At 39.9% G+C, this 21039-nt stretch overlaps 2 protein-coding genes across 2 annotated transcripts in view; both read right to left on the bottom strand.

The window, feature by feature from the left end:
- Positions 1–21039, bottom strand: part of Pde9 (phosphodiesterase 9) — a 129803-nt gene that overhangs the window by 98442 nt on the left and 10322 nt on the right. The window contains exon 2 of the mRNA XM_089475898.1: positions 5365–5413. The gene's annotated coding sequence lies outside the window, so the exon portion shown is untranslated. The remainder of the gene's footprint in view (positions 1–5364; positions 5414–21039) is intronic.
- Positions 9071–10727, bottom strand: LOC149267819 (uncharacterized). The gene has a single exon (XM_089475907.1). It carries the CDS (start codon positions 10419–10421, stop codon positions 9228–9230), a length of 1194 nt encoding a protein of 397 aa, XP_089332033.1. The 5' UTR covers positions 10422–10727; the 3' UTR covers positions 9071–9227.

Raw genomic sequence — 21039 nt, 5'->3', positions numbered from 1 at the left:
GAGCACTTTTGGCATTTACATAACCTGAGCGACAGCAGCAGCTTCTGGGCCAGGTCTATACATGCGAGCCACAGTGGCAGCACGTCCGTGCTCACGTGCTCAATGAGTAACTGAGCCTCAAATTACATTTGCACTGCTGCTGGTGTGGCCAAATGGCATTAGAATGTCATTTGCTTGCACTCGACATTCAGCTGCAGCTTCAACACACACACACACACATACAGAGAGAGAGAAACACTGGACACACACACACACACATAGAGAGAAGCATTTGTCAACATGTCAATTGAATTTTCGGCATTTCATCTCAGTTTTATTCAAATCCATTTATAAATGCCCAACAATGGCATCGAGCTCCAGAGAACTATTTGAAGTTTGCATAACTCAAATCCTTCAGCTGGCTAACCTCAAAGCTCTCAAAATGTTTGCGTTTTCGGTGAAAAGTGTTTGGGGCTGCTGGCCGGGGCACAGTTAATAGAGCGCACTGCAATGCCAACAGCTATTTTGGCCATGGCTAAATGCATCTATTTCTGCTGTTTAATTATATCTCCATGGCCAGCTTGCACAAGCAGCTTGCTCCAGTTTGGCTAAGAAAACATTTATGAGCCGCATGCAACGCTTACTTCTTGCTTTACTATTCTTTTCCTCTTTGTATTTTTAGTGCACCTCCATGGACATTTTCTAAGTGGTCCTAACTAGTAGCATACGTGCTGATCCATTGTCGAAAGCAAGCCAAATCGAAGTCTATCTATCTTCTCTTATCTGTTTGCTTACTTTTCTTGTATTTAATATTCATCTTTATGCTAAAATAAACTTTCTCTAAATCGTCTTCCTTCTTACCTTTGTCTTTCTCTTCTTCTTATTCTACGGCTCTTTCTATATTCTCTTTTCATATTCTTTTTTTAGCCTTCTTCTTAATCATCTTCTTCATCTTTGTCATAATTTTCGCGTTCTTCATCTTTGTTTTCTTCATCTTCTATTTTCACCTACACCTTCTTCTTCTTCCTCTACATCTTCATCATCTACTTCTTTGCTCATATGTTTATTTTTCTCGATTTTCGTGTTCTTCATATTCTTTTCTTTCCTCATCTTCATCTTTGTCTTTTTCATATTTTTCTTTGTCTACATCTTCTTCTTCTTCATCTTCAACTTCTTTTTCTGCTTCATCATCTTAATCTCCTACATCTTCACCTTCTTCTTTTTCTGCTTCATCATCTTCTTCTCCTTCATTTTCTTCCTCACCCTAACCTTCTTTATTTTCCTCAGCATCTTCTTCTCCATCGCATTTTTCTTGCTCTACCTCAAGCTCTTCACTTTCTTACTTTTTTTACCCCGCATTTATCAATCTTATTCTTGGCCGTCAAACAATATTTTGTGTGCGGTTGAAGGCGGTTGCTGAGTGAGTGGGTGAGACTTTTGCGGCATGCGGCAAGTGGCATGTGGCATTTGTCCTTCCGGGCATTTCCAGCTGAATATTTGAAAGTGGCTGTGCAACACTTGTTAACTATTTCACAGCTTCCTTTTAGCTTCCTGCTGCTGGCTGCCTTTTCGCCTAAGCATCGCTCGCTACCGGTTGCATCTTTCTCTTACTGTATCACTCTCTTTCAGCTCTCTCTTTAAGTCTATTCCACTCTCTTAGTTGCTCTCCTTCTCTCCGTTTCTTTGCCAGTGTTTCTCCGTTTTTCTGCCTCTCACTCATATTTCTTTCTTATTTTTTCTCTGCCATCACCCTGTCATTTTTCCCTTTATTCGCTCTCATCCTCTTTCGCTTTCTTTATGCTTCATATTCTCTGCCTATCCTTTTCTGTTTCTCTGCTTATTTTTGACTCTCTCATTTCTCTTTCATCTTGTTTTTTCATTCCTCTCTATCTCGTTCTCTTTCCTTTTCTTTCTCTATGTGTCATTTCCATTCTCATTTTTATTTCCTCTCTCATTTCGCTTTCTTTTACATTTTCTCTTTCTCTTTCGCTTTCTTTTTTCCCTTTGATTTCAATCATCAATCATCTTTTCACTTTCTCTTAATTTTTTTCTTTCACTTTCTCTTCCTCTTTATATCCCCTTCCCATTTGTTCTGTCGTTCTCCCATTCCCTTTCAATGCCCAATTAATTAGATTTCAACAAACAAATACACACACACACACACACACACACACACACACACACACACACACACACACACACACACACACACACACACACACACACATACATACATACACTTATACACTTACAATTTGTCATAGTCAACTTTAGTGCGGTTAATGAATACCGTTTACGCCGCCGGGCGCACCCCCTCTGGCACCCTTCCGCCGTCACGCCCCATTGTCCGCCTCTCGCATTGGCAATTATTTCGTTTCGAATTGACAGTTAGATAATGGACAGCGGCCATGCAATCGCAATCATTTTTCAAAAATATCCATGCAATATTCGCCGCACATTCGGATAAATGAAAACAAACAGCGACACGGGCAACGTCAACGAGCGTTTCAGTCGCACTTGGGCAACGACTGCGTAATACTCGTCCAGGGTGCACAGTTAATTAAAAATTTATATATTATAATGGTCTCGAGGTCTATCTGTGAAGGTCTCCAGCTCGAAATCATATGTACAAATTGAATTTAGCTTTAAAACTGACGAAAATATGGGTCTCTTCCGATATATCGCAACTGAATTGGATGTATATATCGAAACTTCCATGTGATATATTGTAGGGAATACAGTTGTCCATGATACGCTACCCTCGCAACGGCCATATATATATCTATCTACTGTATATGTTTTTAGTCGGGATATCATTTGCATGCATACAGAGGGGAACGCAACGAATATGCTCGCCTGTTGCCCTGTGAGCGGGCATAACAGCAGTTAAATAAGGTACAAGTGCAAGAACCACAGCAAATTGAGAGCGCAAGCTGTGACATAAATTAATTTATATGCAGCAATTACAGCAATTATCAGAGCCAAACACACACACACACACACATACATACATATGCACAAACTCATAGACAGACACACACATACACGCATACGCTCACTCATATCAATAAATAAATCAAGCATAAACGTTTTAATTGAAACGAAAATAAATAAAATTAAATAAATAAAAATTATAATTACATATATTAATATTAAAAGAACTACTGCATGAACGACTAGCACATACCCTGTAAATAAAAACAACTCAGTAATTGTGCAACTGAAGCACAGCTGAATTATATACATAAAAAATGTATGCTCGACTAGCAGTTACTCTGTAAACCTATTTAAACTAGAAACAAGAAGTGCGCCACTTATACCCTGTAAAAGTATATGCACACGTGTTGTTTGCCCTCTGAGCTTTATTACTAATTATATTGCATGAAATTGTATTTGCCAACCGTTTTATGGCTCAAAAATGTTTATTTGAGCGCTTGAACTTATCAGTTACCCTGTAAATTTAAGTGAATAGACTTGAAGTCAGCTCATATCTTTCATACGACTAAAAACTCTCGTGCTTAAGCTTGATTTGCTCAGCTTCGAATTAAGTTAAGGTCCTATCATATAGCTAGGACTTGACTTCTCTTCTCATGCGCAACCTCTATTCAAAGGCTTGCAACACAATTGCCAAGTCTCTTCAATACAACTCCGTTTCCGTTAGCTACAGGGCATAATTGAATAAATTGATTCATTTATGCAGAGCGACGTATAGAAAATGCAGTTGCGGCTTATTCGCATTGGATTTGCGGCATTAATTATTTGCCGAATGTGAGTTTTCACAAATTTATATGTAGCTACATATGTACACAGGTATACATATGTACATACATATGTTGCATACATTTGAGCGGGTGCTGCATTAAGTATACGCCGTCGTTGACCACAGAACAACAGCTGAAGCAACAATTGCTGTTCATGAATAAACAAAAGCCACAAGAGTAAGGAAGGGAGAGAGGGAGAGAGAGGAAGGAAAGGGCAGAGTAAATCAAAGAGCGAAAGAGACAAAGACAGACAGCTGGTGCCACCATATGCGGCCCCTCGTACAGCCAATCAAACAGTCAGCGGTTGTCAATTAAACTTAATTATGTTGTACAGCCAGAGACGCTGCAAGATGCTCTCTTGCCCAGGCACAGCACAACATATGCCTGTCTCTGCCTCTCTATGTGTGTGTGTGTGTGTGTGTGTGCATCATAAATTGAAAGCTTGAACAATAGTAATTGAGCATAAAAAGCTGTGGTGTGTGCATGTGGGTGAATACAATTTACCTCCCACTCATAGCATAGACAATGTCTGTCTTTCAGTGAAATGAACTGAAAGGCAACAGCAAAGGCAACAGCAAAGGCAACAGCAAAGGCAACGGCAACGGCAACGGCAAACGCTCTTAAGTAGCTCACATTGTAATGCATATGCCATAAATATGCTGGCACTTCAAACATTCTTAGCAATTTATCGTTGCATAGCCACATAGCCTCAATGGCATAAGCTACGTCTTTCGCCTAATGCTATTACCTATGCACGCTTTGATGTGCTTTCTTTTAATTTACTTTTTCAATCAATTCCAATATCTACTCTCTATTTATCTGCTCCGCTCTCCATTGAACTCAATTAACAATTTGCATCAACATAAATAACTTTTAAGAAAACTAGGTAAACTGCAGAAAAGAGAGCAAGTCTTGACATATATATGTAGATGCGTGTGCTTGAATAGGACTACAAGGTAAGTCGATTAAGTTATGTCTGTGCATCCGACTTAGAATCGCCATTAGATCGCCCTTCCGTCTGTGCGACTTCCTATGCATGCATCTGTCCGTCCATCTGTCTGTCTTTCTGTCCATCCGTCTATCTCCATGTGTGTATGTCCGTACGCCTCTCGGTCCGTCTGGCTATCTGTCCGTCCTGTCTCTTTGTCCGTCCGTCTACCCGTCCGTGTGTCTCTCCGTCCGTCTACCCGTCCGTGTGCCTCTCCGTCCGTCTGTGCATCCATTCGCCCGTCTGTTCATCCTTCCATTGGTCTGTCTCTTCGTCTGTCACTCCGTCCGTCCGTGTGTCTCTCCGTGCGTGTGTCTCTCCGTCCGTCTGCTCGTCCGTGTGTCTATCCGTCCGCCTGTTCATCCATTCGCCCGTCTGTCCATCCTTCCATTGGTCTGTCTGTCCGTCTGTCATTCCGTCCGTCTGTTCATCCCTTCGCCCGTCTGTCCGTCCGTACGCCCATTAGCCCCTCTGTACGTCCTCTCCATCTTTCCGTTCGTCTGTCCCTCCGTCCGACCGTCCGAATCATATATTATTGTATATTGTATGCAGAACCAATTTCGACCTCGATAACTTTTCCCATTTGCTTGGTATCAATAATGATCAATATTTTAACTTGGGCTTTAAAACACTTACTACTTTGTATCTGTCTCGCTCTCTCAAGCTGGCTCTGTCTCGTTCTTTTCTGAAATGGATACAACAAATTGACTTTAGCTTCTAATTTCAGAGCGAGAGATAGCATTGGCATAAAATCAAAGCCAAAACAATGTGGAGTGAAATGTATTAGATGACGGAAACTGACAAAACAATAAATGAATAAGAGAGGGAGAGAGAGAGAGGAGAGTAAGACAAATACACAGGGAGTGGGAGAGAGAGAGAGCGCTTTCATATATACATTGAGGTATACCAAAAGAATTAAGAAACGTGAACCCATGGAGAGGTCAGTTTCAGTTCAATGGACGATTGCAGAAGTTGTGCTTGAAGTCTTTTTCGCTTTTTCGTTGCCCAATTTGTGGCCGAGTGGCCAATGTGAGTGGGTGGGAATTGTAGCCATGGTTTTATTGTGTAAGCTAATGGCAGAGAATGATGGGGGGCCGTGTGGACATGGAGCCCTGGGTTGGTGGTTCGTGGTTGGTGGTTGGTTGGCTTCGTTTTGGAGAGTCGACATGAAATACACAGCAACTGCTAAATTGCAGTAAATGACGGAAAATGTTAAGTTCGAAATTGGCGAAGAGACGAAATGGTTTGTTGTCTACAAGTTTCGTGTAGATTTTCATTAGCAGCGCCAATGGCCGGCAATAAAACGAAATCAAATAAATGAAACGCTACGAAAAGTACCAGACACCATCGAGCTGCCTTTTACCTGTTGCCCGCGACTGTTGGGCCAATCGAAGTCGACTTGACGCCGTTGCTCAGTGGGCCAAATAAATTTATAACAACATTTAAGTCGCTCACGCGACTGTCAAGACGCAACTTGACTGACTGCCAGGCACTGGGTGTGCGTCCCCAATTTCGCCAGCGAACAGCGAAAGCCACAACACTAATTCTCAACCTAGAGCCAGAGCCAGAGCCGGAGTCGGAGCCGGAGCCGGAGCTATAGCTGCCTGGCTAGCCGGTCTATATGGCTTGTGCGTGTTATAAAAATAAAAATGGTTCCACTCACACACGCGCACACACATGCACACTACCCCCACACACACACGCTCACATACATACCCAGACGTCTCTGGAACTGGGTGTGTATGTAGGTATGGCATACTCATTATGACGTACATTCATATACATATATATTTTTTTCATTTCTCATTTCTTTTTTTCTTGACGTATTTTTAGTTACGAGCAAGTCGACCAGGTCCTTGAACTTCATCGGAATGGCTGCGGTAGAGGCGTGACTGTAACTGTTACTTTAACTGTGACTGTAACTGTGACGGTGACTGCGATTAACTGTTTACTGCATGCGTACAGCGATTGTACCCCAGGGACTCTAAGACCTAAGTAGACTTTGTGGATTTTCTAAAAGAATTTCCCATGGGAATTTTAAAAGTCTGTCAGAGAAGCTAAGAGATGAAAAAAGAACGAGCAGATCGTAAAAATAAAAGACATGGGAGAAGAGAATATACGCTAATAAATGAGAAGAGAGTTGAAAATGGAAGAAGAAGAAGGAGAGAAAGAAAGAGAGAGGAGGACAAGAAAAGACTGACGCAAAGAGGAGAGCACAAAAGCATAGGGACTAGAAGAGCAGACAAGAGAATAAGTAATATGAAGATTCTATAAAAGCCGGAACAAAAGAGATTAGAAAAGAAGAGTATACAATTGAATAAACAAGCAATCAAACGAATGCGAAGAGAAACAAAGGAAAATAGGCAAATTACAAATAATGCCTAGCAAACAATTTATGAAGCCTGAATCGAACCCACAGCAAATTAATTACAGAATATCGAATTACTCGACTGCTACAATAAGATTAAAGTGTATGATATGCTATAACTGGCATTTATATGAATTGTATGTTTGTTAAATGAGTTAGTAAACTCAACATGGCTCTCTTCAAGAAGCACAATTTTTAATAAATATATTAACATGATAGACTAATAGCGCTGTCCATATAACCCAGATATTAGTACGCATCAGGGTCACGCGTAAGTCGGAGTTAACTCAATTGAAGCAACAATTTTGATGTGCGCAACATAATGCGCTTAGGCTAAAGGTGAGCAAAGGGCCAGTTGGTCGCTTGAAAGGTATTTGCACGTATTTAGCTTATCAAACTAATGTAGCCAAGTTTATTATTGGCCCCACAAGCACAAGCATATACACGCACACACACACACACACACATACAATGCTTGGCAATTAAGCGATAAAATATGCAACAAGCCAATTATGCGCACATTAAATACTTCGTCTTGGTAGACCTACAATAAAAATCAACTCCTACTCACGGAAGGCGAAAAAAAAAAACAAGTAAACTTGTTTTAGTTGGAAATGTGCGACTAGTTGATACCCTGAACGTGTTAGTCAGAGAACACGTCAAAGGTACTCAATAATGCATGACTCTGTTGTCCATGGATATACTTAAATAAAGTTTGTTATCGATGTCAATTGATATCGGTGCAGATATCGATTAAATTGAGTTAAGAGCCAGAAATAGAAGGAAAATCTTAGATTGGTTACGAGACTGACGAAGGATGGAAGGACCTACCCATCCTTCCGTAGGTGGACAGACATACGGACGGATGGACAAACGGACGGATGGGTGGATGGAGGGTTGATATATGTATAGATGGATAGTCGAACCGAAGGTTCAAAGGTCCGAAGATCATCTTAAACAGACTAAACAGACGGAATACCCAACTTACGGACAGATGGGACAACCGGACAAACAGCAAAATTGACAAACGGGTGAGCTGGCGTACGAGCAGCAAGGCAGTTGGACGGATAGGCATGCGGACAGACGAACAAGCCATTATCAAACTGTCTTTTAATCCGAATCAAGAATATAAATACTTTATGTGCACGGGCACGACACCCGGCTGCTTCTACCAGCTGGAAAACATTCGAACGAAACCAATACGAGTCGCTCTATTCGACATCCACTCAGTGTACGTCAAAGCAAAAATAGAGTAAAGATCATTTAGCCACGCCCACTAAAAGCCAATTGTCTGTGTCAAATTTATCATGGCTAAGGGTCAATGATGGGTTGTGGGCTATGGGACGTTGGGCTGTTGATTGTTGGGGTATCCAGGCCACAGGTTGATTTCTTAAGCAAAGTTTCCGACAAGTTGCAAACAAAAAAAAGCAAAGGCTGAGCGCCGCGGGGGGTATGAGGTGGAGTTGGTAGAAGGTGGCATCAATTTTTGATGTCATTGCCGCGAATTCCAAAAGTTTTCGAGTGACTTTGCGTGGGCTTCGGCCATAAGCCTTTAAGTTGAATGTGTGTGTGTGTGTGTGTGTGTTTTGGCCATAGACCGGCGACCGTGCTAAAGTCACGGCCAGCCAACATCTTTTTAGCCTCAAGCTTGATGTACAGAGTCGGAAAAAGAAGGGAAAACTAACGAAACTCTTATTTATTTATTCAATTTTTTCTTGCTTTTGCAGGACAAGAAAGGCGAAGAAGAAGAGGAAGAGATGAACTGCTCGCAATACAGATAGGGCAACCTGAACCAGCTCTATATATACAGCATGGATAGTTAATAATTAGTGCTAGCGCCAGGGTGTGTTCACGTCTGTAAATCTTTCTGTTGGGGGTGGCGAAAGTGAAGCCCAACACTCGAATTGCCCCTAATTGATATACATATACATATATACACATATAAATAGCAATATGTATACATATATATATATCTATGTATAGTGCTCTAGGCGTGTGCCAAAGTTTACATATATTTATATATAGAAATATATACATGTATATATTTATATAGACACACTTTTGTCCGTTTAATAAACATTGAAATATTTGGTGCTGTTGCTGTTGCTGTAGCTGTTGCTGTTCCGCCCCTTCAATTGAGCTCGTCCAGCTCCGACTGCAGCTCGCTGAGTGAGCCGTTGCGCTCGTCAGTATTGCGTTGCTCGATCAGCTCTATGAAATATTGCATTGCATGCTCGACCAAGGGATAGACGGCCAGGCAATTGGCAGCCCAGAGCAGCTGGAGTATCTCGTTCACATTTGAGCCGAGAAAGTCCTCATCCCAAGTGCAGTGCGGGCTGGTCGAATTGGAAAATATGGGCTGCATCTTTTGCAGCGCCTTGATGTCGTCCTGGCCATGATGCTCCATCCACAGCATGAGGCGCAGCATTGTCCTGGCGCTAACAGCACTCAGCTCTATTGGCTCCTTGTGGTTGAAAAGCGGCTCCTTCTGACGATTGCACATTAAGGAGGAGTAGCGATTGATCAACTCGCAGGGCACCTTGACTTGCTTCTGATCGCTGCACTCGAAACAGAACAGCTGTTCGCGACTCAGCAGTTCAACGAAAGGATTCACAGCTGGGGACAGTGAACGCCTTGGCAGCAGCAACGGATCCGTGTAGCATTTGGGTCTGCGCAGCTGAAAGAAGGATCGCTCTCTCAGTGCCTGCCTCAGCTGCAGCTGCCCTGTGAGCTGAGCCTGCGACAGGACTTTGGGTGTTGCCGGACTTTCGCGATGAGTCAGCTTCATGCGGCATCGTGAAGTCAGTGTGCTACGCACCGCAGGCGCCACAGCAGCAGCTGCTGCCACTATACCAGCCCCGTGATCCGCTCCTTGCTGATCATGCTCGTTCGTGCCACAGCCACTGAATGAGTGGCCCTTGGCCTTGGTCAGTCTAGCCCCAAATCCTATGGCCTTATCGACTGTCAGAGGCGTTTGTCTATTCGCCCAAACGGCGATGCGTGTTGGGTCCGCTCGCAGTTGGCTTCGAACTGGGAGACGACTCGATCTCAACTGCTTCACTTCAGCCGTGACCTTCTGTTGGGCCATGCCCTCAGCTGGTGTTTGCTTTGCGAGTGGCCTTATCATTCTGGGTATACGAGAGCTCTTGCGTTTGCCCACCGGCTTGGTAGACTCTTCTGCTGGCTGAACAATCGCCTCTTGGTTAACCTCCTCCCCGCAGCTTTGCAGTGTTATATTTATGGGTGTGGTCTTGCCTGGGCTCGTTGCACTGTTGCAGCATTGCAGCCATCTGGGCATTGTCGACTGTGTTATCAATGCCAACATCTTGTTGCGTCTAGGGTAGCTGATGACTGATGGCAATGTGTCTTGATTTCTCCTTTTACTTGTTACTGTTTATTGTTTGTTTGAATGTATTTGTGCGTATGTTTAACTGTTTGAGAAAAATGTTTTGTCATTCTCAACTGTTGGACTGAAAACACACGGATATCAAATGAGAGTAGAGCTCGAACTGAAAGTCAAATTCAGCATTTGACTTTGGCTTAGATTGCTTCGTTTTTATACCCTGAACCCATTGAAAATGGAGAATCAGGGTATAATGGTTTTGTTGAAATGTATGTAACAGGCAGAAGGAGGCGTGGCAGACCCCATAAAGTGTATATATTCTTTATCAGAGCGACGAGCTGAGTCGATATAATCCTGTCCGTCCGTCCGTATGAACGCGTCGATCTCAGAAGATATAAGAGCTAAAATTTCGTATGTATACTCGTGTATACCATACGCAGTACGCGTTTATTATATTCTTTCGATACCTCATCCGATATCTTTATTATCGTGAATAATCGATAAATTCATTTCGATTTTTCAGTCTAATTTGAGGGTTCAGGGTATCTCCTGGTCGAGCAATCTCAACTAGAGCCTTGTTACTTGTTTTGTGTCATTTCATTCGGTAATATTTTTGAGGGGCTTTATTAAAGAAAGACATGGCGAAAAGCTAAAAAATCCGGCCTCAATGCGATGCAATTTCAAGGAATTAATCCAGTGAGCAGCAGGAGAAAATGGAAGAGGAAAATTAAAAAGTCATTTAAATTCAATTTCTGAGTGCGCAGCACAGCGATTGCAGTCGGCGACGGGCAGTACGGCAAAATGGCAAAATGCTATATTGTAATTAGAGTGAAACAATAATAAATCTTTATAAAAGACAAGACTGCGACTCTAACTCTAACTGCGACTGCGACTGCGACTGCGACTGTGGCTGTGGTTGTGAGTGTGTGGGTGTGTGTGGGCTCACTGTGGCTCGAAGGACCAAGGAGTCGGAGCGTTGCCAGGACAACGCATAAATCTCAAAATCGAGCAATATTTAAGCACAGCTGCGGTGCAAGCTGGAAGGAGGCGCACCCAGATACAGAAACTAAATGGGGGTGTCGACAGGCGGGAGTTGGGCAAAGTTGGCGACGCCAAAGCAGCACACAAAAGGCGCAGGAATAAGCTTAAAATTGCAAACTTCAACCAAATGGCAAAAAGTGGAGGGCAAAAAGCAAAACAAAAGGCAGTCAGTCGAGCAGGTGAGCAGCGACGGGGAGATACCCTATGAACACGCAGCCTGGTAAACTTAACATGAAGATTGTATTTAACTTAAAGATAACTTACAGTTACCGTCTACATCTAACTGAACCAGATGGTAAATGAAACACTAAGATTGCTGTTAGCAATTACGTTAAGTGTATAAGGTATAGTTGGGATCGATATTTTGTTTTTACCAGGAACTTTGCCAGGCACTTTGCAAACATCATTTAAGCTTTTGTCTCTATTCCTCATGCTTAGCAGATTGATTATGCAGGCGTGTAGAGAGCACAGAGCAAAGAGCAAAGAACAAAATGCAGAGACCATTGCGTAGCAAGAATATCGAAACAATTTTCAAGAAGGACACCATCGAAAACCCCCCAAACGTAGCGAACGGTGAAAGTGATTCGTTTTTTATGCCATGCACATAAAAAATTGAAAGAGAGACAAGGACAGAGGCAGAGGAAGAGAGCAGGTAACAAAAAAAAAAAAAAAAAGAAAAAAAAAACAAAAAAAATGAAGAAAATGGGAAAAGTAACGGAAACAAGTCAATTTGCATTGCGGCTTAAACGAGTGCTGAACGCAAAAGCAAAGCCAGGAACAGGAACAGCAATGGGCCAAAGGATACACGACACAAGCTCCATGTGTGTAAATGGGTGTGCGAGTATGTGTGTTAGTGTATGTGTAAGCTGAAGCCATCTAACAAAAGGGCAACAATTCGAAAAAAGACGAAATCAAATAGAAACAAGTAATAAACTAGCCGTTGGGCGTGATTGGCTGCATAATACTCGCTCATACTTTAAAAATTATTCAAATTAGATATGGAAAAGTTGAAGTTTTCATAGAACTTCAGCGAGTTTTCAGATTTGGAAATTTTGGAAGACTTTTGTAGCTCTGAGACGGGGCCTGTTTATTAAGTGTCGATGTGGTTTCTGATTATCTGTGAATATATGATATATATCGAACTATCGATATCTATCGATTAATTTATCTATTTATCTATAGATATGTCTATCATCTGTATATATACTTATATTTCTATCTATGACCTCTTTCGATAAGCTATCTTAGGCATGAAAATATTTCTCTGGAAAACTTGAAACTATTAAAGGCAAGAAATGGACGAGATTATCTATATCAGCTAATATACTTTCTTCTTCCCTGGATGCATGAGCATAAAAATCATCTACAATTCCTTACACTGGCTGTCTGTGTGCGTGAGTGTGTGTGTGTGTGTGTGTGTGTTATAAAAAAAGTAGTCGACAAAGGCCAGAAGCTAATCATAAATGATGCATTCGGTCGCTCGCTCGGTTGCTGTTGCCGTTTACTTCTGCTTTTGCTTTTGTTGCTGCTGCTGTTGCTGGCGTTCTATACAAATCTGTTTTATCAAGCTTAACTCGACTAATCAATCAACTTAGACAGTAAGTTATCAGCTTTTAACTAGCTTCCAAAAAGAAAACAATAACATGGAGCAGAAAAAGAAGTTGGCAGAAAAATGTTTCCGTTACTATGCAATTTGCTTAAATCGGAGTGTTACTCAATACTTGCTTTAAGTGTTGCATAATTGCTTTTTTTGCTGTGAGTGTAGAAAGAGCGTTGGGCGAGTGAAAGGAGAACACTTAGCAGTTGTAGATGTGGCTCTAATTGGGGACAGCTAACCAGGATCTTATATCTTAGATCTTAGGCTATCGAATATTTTCAAATGATTGAATAGGATCGGAAGTGAAGATCAGCATCAGCTGTAACTGGACTGGATGATAGACTAAGAGATTACATATGTAAAATCATATCAATCAGCCCGATTTCCCATTTCAGACTGAGAGGAAACTTCATACTTAAATCTCTTAAGACTAACTCAACCATTAAAGGAACTTGGGAACTTTGTCTACAATCATTTAGATATCTTCAAAACCCACAGGATATGTATGCATCGATTATAACTAAGTGCAGTTAGCCCAGCCGCAATAGTTCGCTTCGAGCAAAAAGTTGGTAATTAAATATCTATTTGAGTTCATTAAATATTTGGCATATTATTTTACTTAGTTTACGCAAATCGCAAATGCAATTAGGACAATAAATGAATGAAATAAAAATGAGCCAAGCCAACAGAAGAGGCAAATAATATGCGTTCATAAAGCTTTTTTTTTTTTTTGGCGACATTCGCTATTAAAAAGGCATTAATTGAACCGTAAAATACACACAGGCAGACAGAGAGGGAGAGAGAGAGGGAACCAGATAGGGGGAGCGAGATAGAGAGAGAGATGGAGACAGACAGGCATGCGTGGAAGCAAATGCAATTATAGTCCGTCATTTGCATATATATAAATTGTGTATACACATGTATGTGACATATCTGTGTTGGTATTATAAATATGGCATAAATATGACATGGCAAAGTGCGTTTTAAATAGCTTTACCAAATGCTCTCAAAATACAAACTGTTGCACATGGGGTATATCAGCTGGTCACTCAATAGAACAAATTGTGGAAAAGGTAACTAAAGGGAATTTAATGCTATCAAATTTGTCTATTTGTCTAATACCCAGGCGGATGACGCTATACTTTTAAGCATGTTGTAAAAAAGCTATGTATCGATAAATATCGATGTTGATATAAAACTAAAAGCTGCTTGAATCAAAGTTCAGAGTAAAAACTAAATGAATAAATGGAACATATTTTAATTTTAACTTGAACTAACTCGTCTAATGCATGTGTCGTAGTAGGGATATTCCAAGAATAGATAGAATTGCATTAAAATATGCGTTAACAACTTAAGGGTATTCCCTTTTTCCTACATTTCCTTGTGAATAGATTAAGCTAGAGCTGATTGAAGCATGGTAGGGTTTTCTATTAGAGTTTTAATTTACTCCGATTAGCTCGGGCGACAGCTAAGTCTTTAGAAATAGATAAAACTATACCTGTTTGATTAACAAAAAAAAAAAAAAAAAAAAAATTAATTTAATTAGATCTGATTCTGACAATAGTAAATATCAAACTATTTTTCTAATAATTTTTCAAAACTATTTTTCTAATAAATTCTCACTTCTAAAATATTACCAAAGCTGTACGCATTGATTCGATTGAACGGCAGTTAGTGTAGCTCTTTCAAATTAAGGGTATTCCACAGTAAGTGCTTCTATATATCGACATTTGTTTGTTTGTCTAAGTTTCTATTTGCATGGCATTGTCGGTGTTAAAGCTAATTGGGCGATGACACGCATAGAGCGCAGCTTTATCATAACATATATATATATAATATACACCTATATGTATATATAAAATATATGTATATGTACATAGCTATATATTTATAAATCAAATCGTCGACCATCAAAAGGAAAAAGAATGCAATTTGTGCTGCGAATACAATTCAACCATGTAGAGCACCATTGTGTTTTAAATTGTATTATTTTATTTATTATTATTATAAAATTAACAGCTTAAATTGACCACTCTCTGCGTGTCAGTGTGTGTGTGTGTGTGTGTGTGTGTGTGTGCGTAATTCAATTGAAATTTTATAGCTTGACTAAAAGAGCTTTGCACTTTCGAGATTCGATTACATTTTGTAACTGGAACTGAGTGAAATGCATTTAGTTCATCTATTTTATTTATTCTAAAAATCGATTTAAATTAAGAAAACTTTGCTATCAAAAGTAAGTCCGAGGTGAATTGATTTCATAGACTAATTAGTTTTTAGTGTATGCAAAGGAGTTGAGATTGTCCACTTAGTTTACAGATACGGTATATCTGGGTATATTGGTTTAGTACGAATTTAGGTTACAGATAGTAAGAATCGTAACAGACTCTATAAACTATATATGTTTACTTGATCAGAAGAACGAGCCAAGAGGAAACAGCTTTATCTGCTGTGCTGTGCAGGGCATCGCCCAGTCGTGCCTACCCCACTTGATTTTTTTGAACTTTCTTTCTGCTCTGTATTATATGAATAATGCTGATATACAGGTCATAATGCTCGTAGCTTAATTTTATATATACCCATCTTAAAAACTATCTATACCTCCAGTCTTCTCCCAGATGGATATTATATCTCACTTATCTTTCCTCACACACCTTCCCAAACTCACTGAATAATTGGCATTACATATATTCAAAATGTAATTGAAATGAATCCTAAGGCGTTCTCAGTGCGTTATGAGTGCGGTAGAGGCGGGCAATAGCTGAGTTTTTAATATCTTCCATTACTATATAACGAATTTGGTTAATCAATTGGATTTGTGTGTGCTATTTTCATTAAGTTGCAGGCTTAACCCACTTGGCAGGCCGCTGAAAGGCAGTTGGCTAAAGGAAGTTACAGTCCGTAATGGTAACCAATCCGTGGAGGAAATTTCATTAGCCCAAAGGCAAATGGCCGTGCGTAATAGCGTGAAAAGAAGAGGAACGAGGGAAAAGAAACGTGAAATACTAACGTAAACAGACGTAAATAAATAATGAACATTGATTGTTTATTTGCCCAAGATGAAGAACGGACACCCACGGACTCACAGTTGGAGGGACGGACAGAAAACAGGCGGAGAAACATTGGAATGACTGAGACTGAGACTGAGACTGAGACTGAGACTGAGACTGGGACTGAGACTGAGACTGAGGCTGAGGCTGAGGCTGATGCTGATGCTGAGGCTGAGGCTGAGATTGAGACTGAGACTGAGACTGAGACTGAGACTGAGACTGAGACTGAGACTGAGACTGAGACTGAGACTGAGACTGAGACTGAGACTGAGACTGAGACTGAGACTGAGACTGAGACTGAGACTGAGACTGAGACTGAGACTGAGACTGAGACTAAGACTAAGACTAAGACTAAGACTGAGATTGGGATTGAGATTGACACTGAGATTGGGATTGGGATTGGGATTGGGATTGGGATTGAGATTGAGACTGAAAAAGAGACTGAGTCTTAGGCTGAGACTGAGACTGAGGCTGAGGCTGAGGCTAAAAAAGGGACTGAGACTGAAAAAGGCACTGCGACTCAAAAAGCGACTGGGATTAGAGTGATGAATGATTGATTGACTTATGATCGATTGACTCTCAAAGTTTTTATACAATTAAGTGCTTCCATCCCACTGTACAATCGAAAAGGAAAAGAAGGAGAAAGGCAAGCGATGTGTGAAAATGCCTTGACGGGGTTAATTGATGTTGTTGGCTGAGCCTTCATTTCACTTGGTCAAAGAGTGCTTTAACTGGCCAACAAACACACAGAGACACGCACACACACACATACCTCTACATACCCACACACATACAGGCTTTATAGGTCAACGCCAGTTACACATGGCGAAACGAGTTCAATATGTAGATAAATTCCTATGGAGAGCCTTTGGGGGAGAAAAGAAGTTCTAGCTGCTCGATTGGTGTTAATGAAGAGGCTATGAGGAATTCGTATGCATTGCAGATGATTTGGCACAATTTGCGCTTCCTTTTATCATGAAAATCAAGAAGTAAGCCGTTGATTGAAGTCAAGTCTGGGCTGGAATTCGCATTACTAGCTAATCACCAAACTAACCAAATAGTTGCTAAACTGTAAATTTCATTTCAGTTTTCGTGTAAATTGAAATAGTTAAGTCAATTATTTAGCTAGAGCACAATCAATGACAGCCGTCACGTTTTCCAGCTAAGTTATTTACTTAATTTGTTTTCACAGCACTTACCGCGTTTACATCGCAATGGCGTATGAAGGAATTTTGTGGTATACTAGAGTCAATTACCTGCAAATAAATTACAAGAGTTACGCTTTAAAATACGTGTGCAAATAAGTAGATTTCATTCTATGTTGAGACTTTTGTGCATAGATTGTTAAAGATAGATCAGCAAAAGTCGAGGTATATATTAGACATGCGAATATATCGATAAATACAGGGATGTACCTTAGAGTTACGTTCCCAAAAGTAGACTAAAGCTATTGCTTTTGTTTAGTATTGCATATTTATCTATTTTAAGCGACGCATCCTCTCACTCGATTCTCTCGAATTCGCAAATTCAACTAACTACATTGATTTAGGTGAATTAGTATTGCAGCTCACGCTCTACTTTTCTTCGCCTCTCTCTTTCCCACATGCAACATAGCAATTATGCAATCTGAGCCTCTCTCGGCGATTCTCATATTTAACTCTAACCAAAGCAAAGTAAATTATAACCAAACTCATGTATGCGGCTTTGCATTCAGTTCACTCAAAGCTAGAAATTGTGCAAACTGAGCCGCTCTCAGTGATTCTCAAATTACACTGTAATTAAAATAGGTTATTGCTGGATCTTTTAGCCTAGCCAAAAGCCAAATTAATGCATTACATTGAAATTCCTTTATGTGTTTTGCATTCAGCTAACTCACTGTCACGCACTTTCTCTTCTTCCTCCTCACGCTTTCACTCTCGCTCTCTCTGTCTCTCTCTCTCTCCCACTTCTGCACTCTGCACTCTGAGTTTTCAATTTAGCTATTTCTTGAGTGTTGGCATTGCGATGCGGCCAATGTGTTTAAATAATTGAGGTAGCTACGTCCTTGCCAAAGGCTTTCAACTTTCGCATGTGTGTGCGTGCGTGTGCGTAGGTATTTATGTGTGTGTGTGTGAGTATTTGAGCCTGCATTGAATTCTGTTTTAATGCACTTCTTGTGCAGCTGTGCATAAGAAATCAGCTAAGAAAAATCTACACCTAAATTTTCATAGACTTCAGCTCTAGCTCTGTAGCCATAGAGTTGTCTATGGGAGAGTTACGGGCTGAGCTGGGGGTGGACAGGGCTCGAGCTTTATCATGTCTGCGCATCTGTTTGTGCTTGTTTATAAGTCGTCGTGTCTTGTCGGCTTATAATACGCATATAATAGCCAGCCTTTCTTATATTTTATATATTGGATTTACATCCGCAGTCGCCGTTGCCGTCGCAGTCGCAGTCGCCGTCGCAGCCGAGCCAAGCCAGCTGCAAAGGCATTTCTGCTACGCATAGACAATGCCACAGCTAATGCACACATCTTATACACAAACTAAGCGCTACTACCCCTTGCTCTCTCTTCTCCCTCCCTCTGTGTGTGTGTGTGTGTGTGGCACGCCCACAGAGATCAGATTACGTGTACTGCGAACGCTGACAGCTAGCAAATGAAAATGCGGTTTTTTAACATTTGCATTTGACGCGTTTTTCTGCGCATATTTACAAAATGGCAACTGCAACATGGCTGCCATTCACAGCTGTTGACACACACACACAGACACACACACTCAGGTATATACAGCTTGTTGTTCATTTTGTATCTTATTCTGTCTGCTTCCTTTTACCTTTGCTTTTGGTAGTAGAATATATACATATATGTATGTATATCTGTAGAGCATTTATATTTATACAAATAGTATGCACTCCTCCAAATATCTCTAGGACAAGTTCATTTTAAATATTGGCACAAATTTTCAAACGAATCCATGCCATTTTTTGTATAACCCGAGCCCATTTAGAATGAGAAATCACGGCATGATGTTTTTTTTTTTTTTTTTTTAACGTATGTATGACAGCAGAAAGCGTGGCAGACCCTACAAAGTATATATAGTATAAATCAGAGAACAGCTGAGCTCATTTAGCGCTGTCCACCTGTCGGTCCATATATAAAAGAACTTGGGAAAAACTTGATATGCGCGTGATATACACGGACCTAGGAAAAAAAATTTCAAGTCTCTAGCTCTTATATCTTTTGAGATCGACGCGTTCATACGGACGGACGGACGGACAGACAGACGGACGGACAGGGCCAAATCGACTCAGCTCGTCGCCTTGATCAAGAATATATATACTTTCAGGGTATAAAAAAAAAAAAAAAAAAAAAAAAAAAAAAAAAAAAAAATCACTAAATATTTCAATGTTTAAAAGTTATCGATAACTTAAACAGCTGCTCAAGCATATTATCATTATCTTAATGAACACCCCCTGTATATCTATATATGTCTTACTCTGTACAATAAACTTGCTAAGGGCTAAAAATGTTTGTTTTAAGCTTGACCCAACTTTGTATTGTATTCATGTTTCCTAAACTTATTTTGTCATTTTCCTTGTGTAATTTATTCATAAGAGCTTTAAGTCCTTTTAATATGATTGCAAGTTAAAGCGGCTTAAATTTGGACAAAAATATTAAGTATTTAATCTTTCATGGTTATCTGAGATGATTTGTACCCTATTTTGGTCAGTTCAATTAGAAAAATGTATTTACTTATATTATATTTTGTATTTATACATTTCTGTCTGGCAAATCTAGCTTTGCATTCGCACTTAATCCCATTGCACTTAGCATTTCGCACTAAGCAATTTTCCATTTATTGGTAAATGCAAAAGTTGTGCTCCTTCGTTTGCTCCACAACTATTAAGCTGTTAAGCTTGAGAGCTAACTACATACTTATTTTGTTGCTTCTTTTTAAACATTTCAGTTCTATTTTAATACAGATTTCCCAACTGCGCAGTTATGATGCCGAGAGCTGCTGCTGTTGGTGTTGCTGGTGTTGGTGTTGCTGCTGCTGTTGCTGTTGCTCTTTGGTCAACCGACCAGTAACATAATTAGCCGCATTTCCCTAGCCCCAGAGCAATGTTCATTCCCATATATATGTATATATATATTTTCTGTTATATATCTCCTTATATATACAAATATAAATGTATATATATTTATATAAATTTTTTATATTTTTTATTTTAATAATGAAGACTGCTGCGACGGCAAATGGCGTTTGTGTACTTAGCGACGCCAGCTAAGTGGCTGCAAGCATTTATGTAGATGCATCTGTACATATATAATGCATATAAATATACTTGTATATATATATATATATATATATACATATATATTTTGTATATGCTTATATATTGCCTTGCATTAGCGTGCATTCTTAGCGCTAATAACATTTTCGCATTAAGCGCTAAAAGCGGGAGAGTAAGTGGCATTCGCTCTAATCGGAATCGGGAATGCACGACTAAAAGCTAGGGTTGTCGAAAATATATCAAAATATCAATATATTTTTCAACAAAAAATATAATCAAATCGGAATATTTTTTTTTTTTTTTTTGCCCAAGTATCGAATATTTTTGCGATATTTTTGATATATTTTTGATATTGTGAACCAATTGCGAATGTACAAAAATTGAATATTCATCATATTCAAACGTATAATGCTAACTTTAATAATGGAACAGCCAAATGTAATTTGTGCCTTAAAGTAATAAAAATGTCGCTTATGAGTACCGAATAATGGAGTTCAGTGGTCTTTTTCATTTTCATTCATATATATATATATATATTATTGATATATCGATATTTTTAAAGTTTCATATGAAATATCATATTGATTTTCTTCCAAATTTTGCAAATTAAAAATATTCAACAACCCTACTAAAAACTATCCC

The sequence above is a fragment of the Drosophila arizonae genome, chromosome X, assembly GCF_054131065.1.
Source record: "Drosophila arizonae isolate 15081-1271.41 chromosome X, UAZ_ARI_1.0, whole genome shotgun sequence".
Lineage (NCBI taxonomy): Eukaryota > Metazoa > Arthropoda > Insecta > Diptera > Drosophilidae > Drosophila > Drosophila arizonae.
This window is presented reverse-complemented; position numbering and strand designations above follow the sequence as displayed.

Bases quoted from the DNA above. Each gene is read 5' to 3' on its own strand.
- LOC149267819 (XM_089475907.1), bottom strand. From the start codon at position 10,421: ATGTTGGCATTGATAACACAGTCGACAATGCCCAGATGGCTGCAATGC.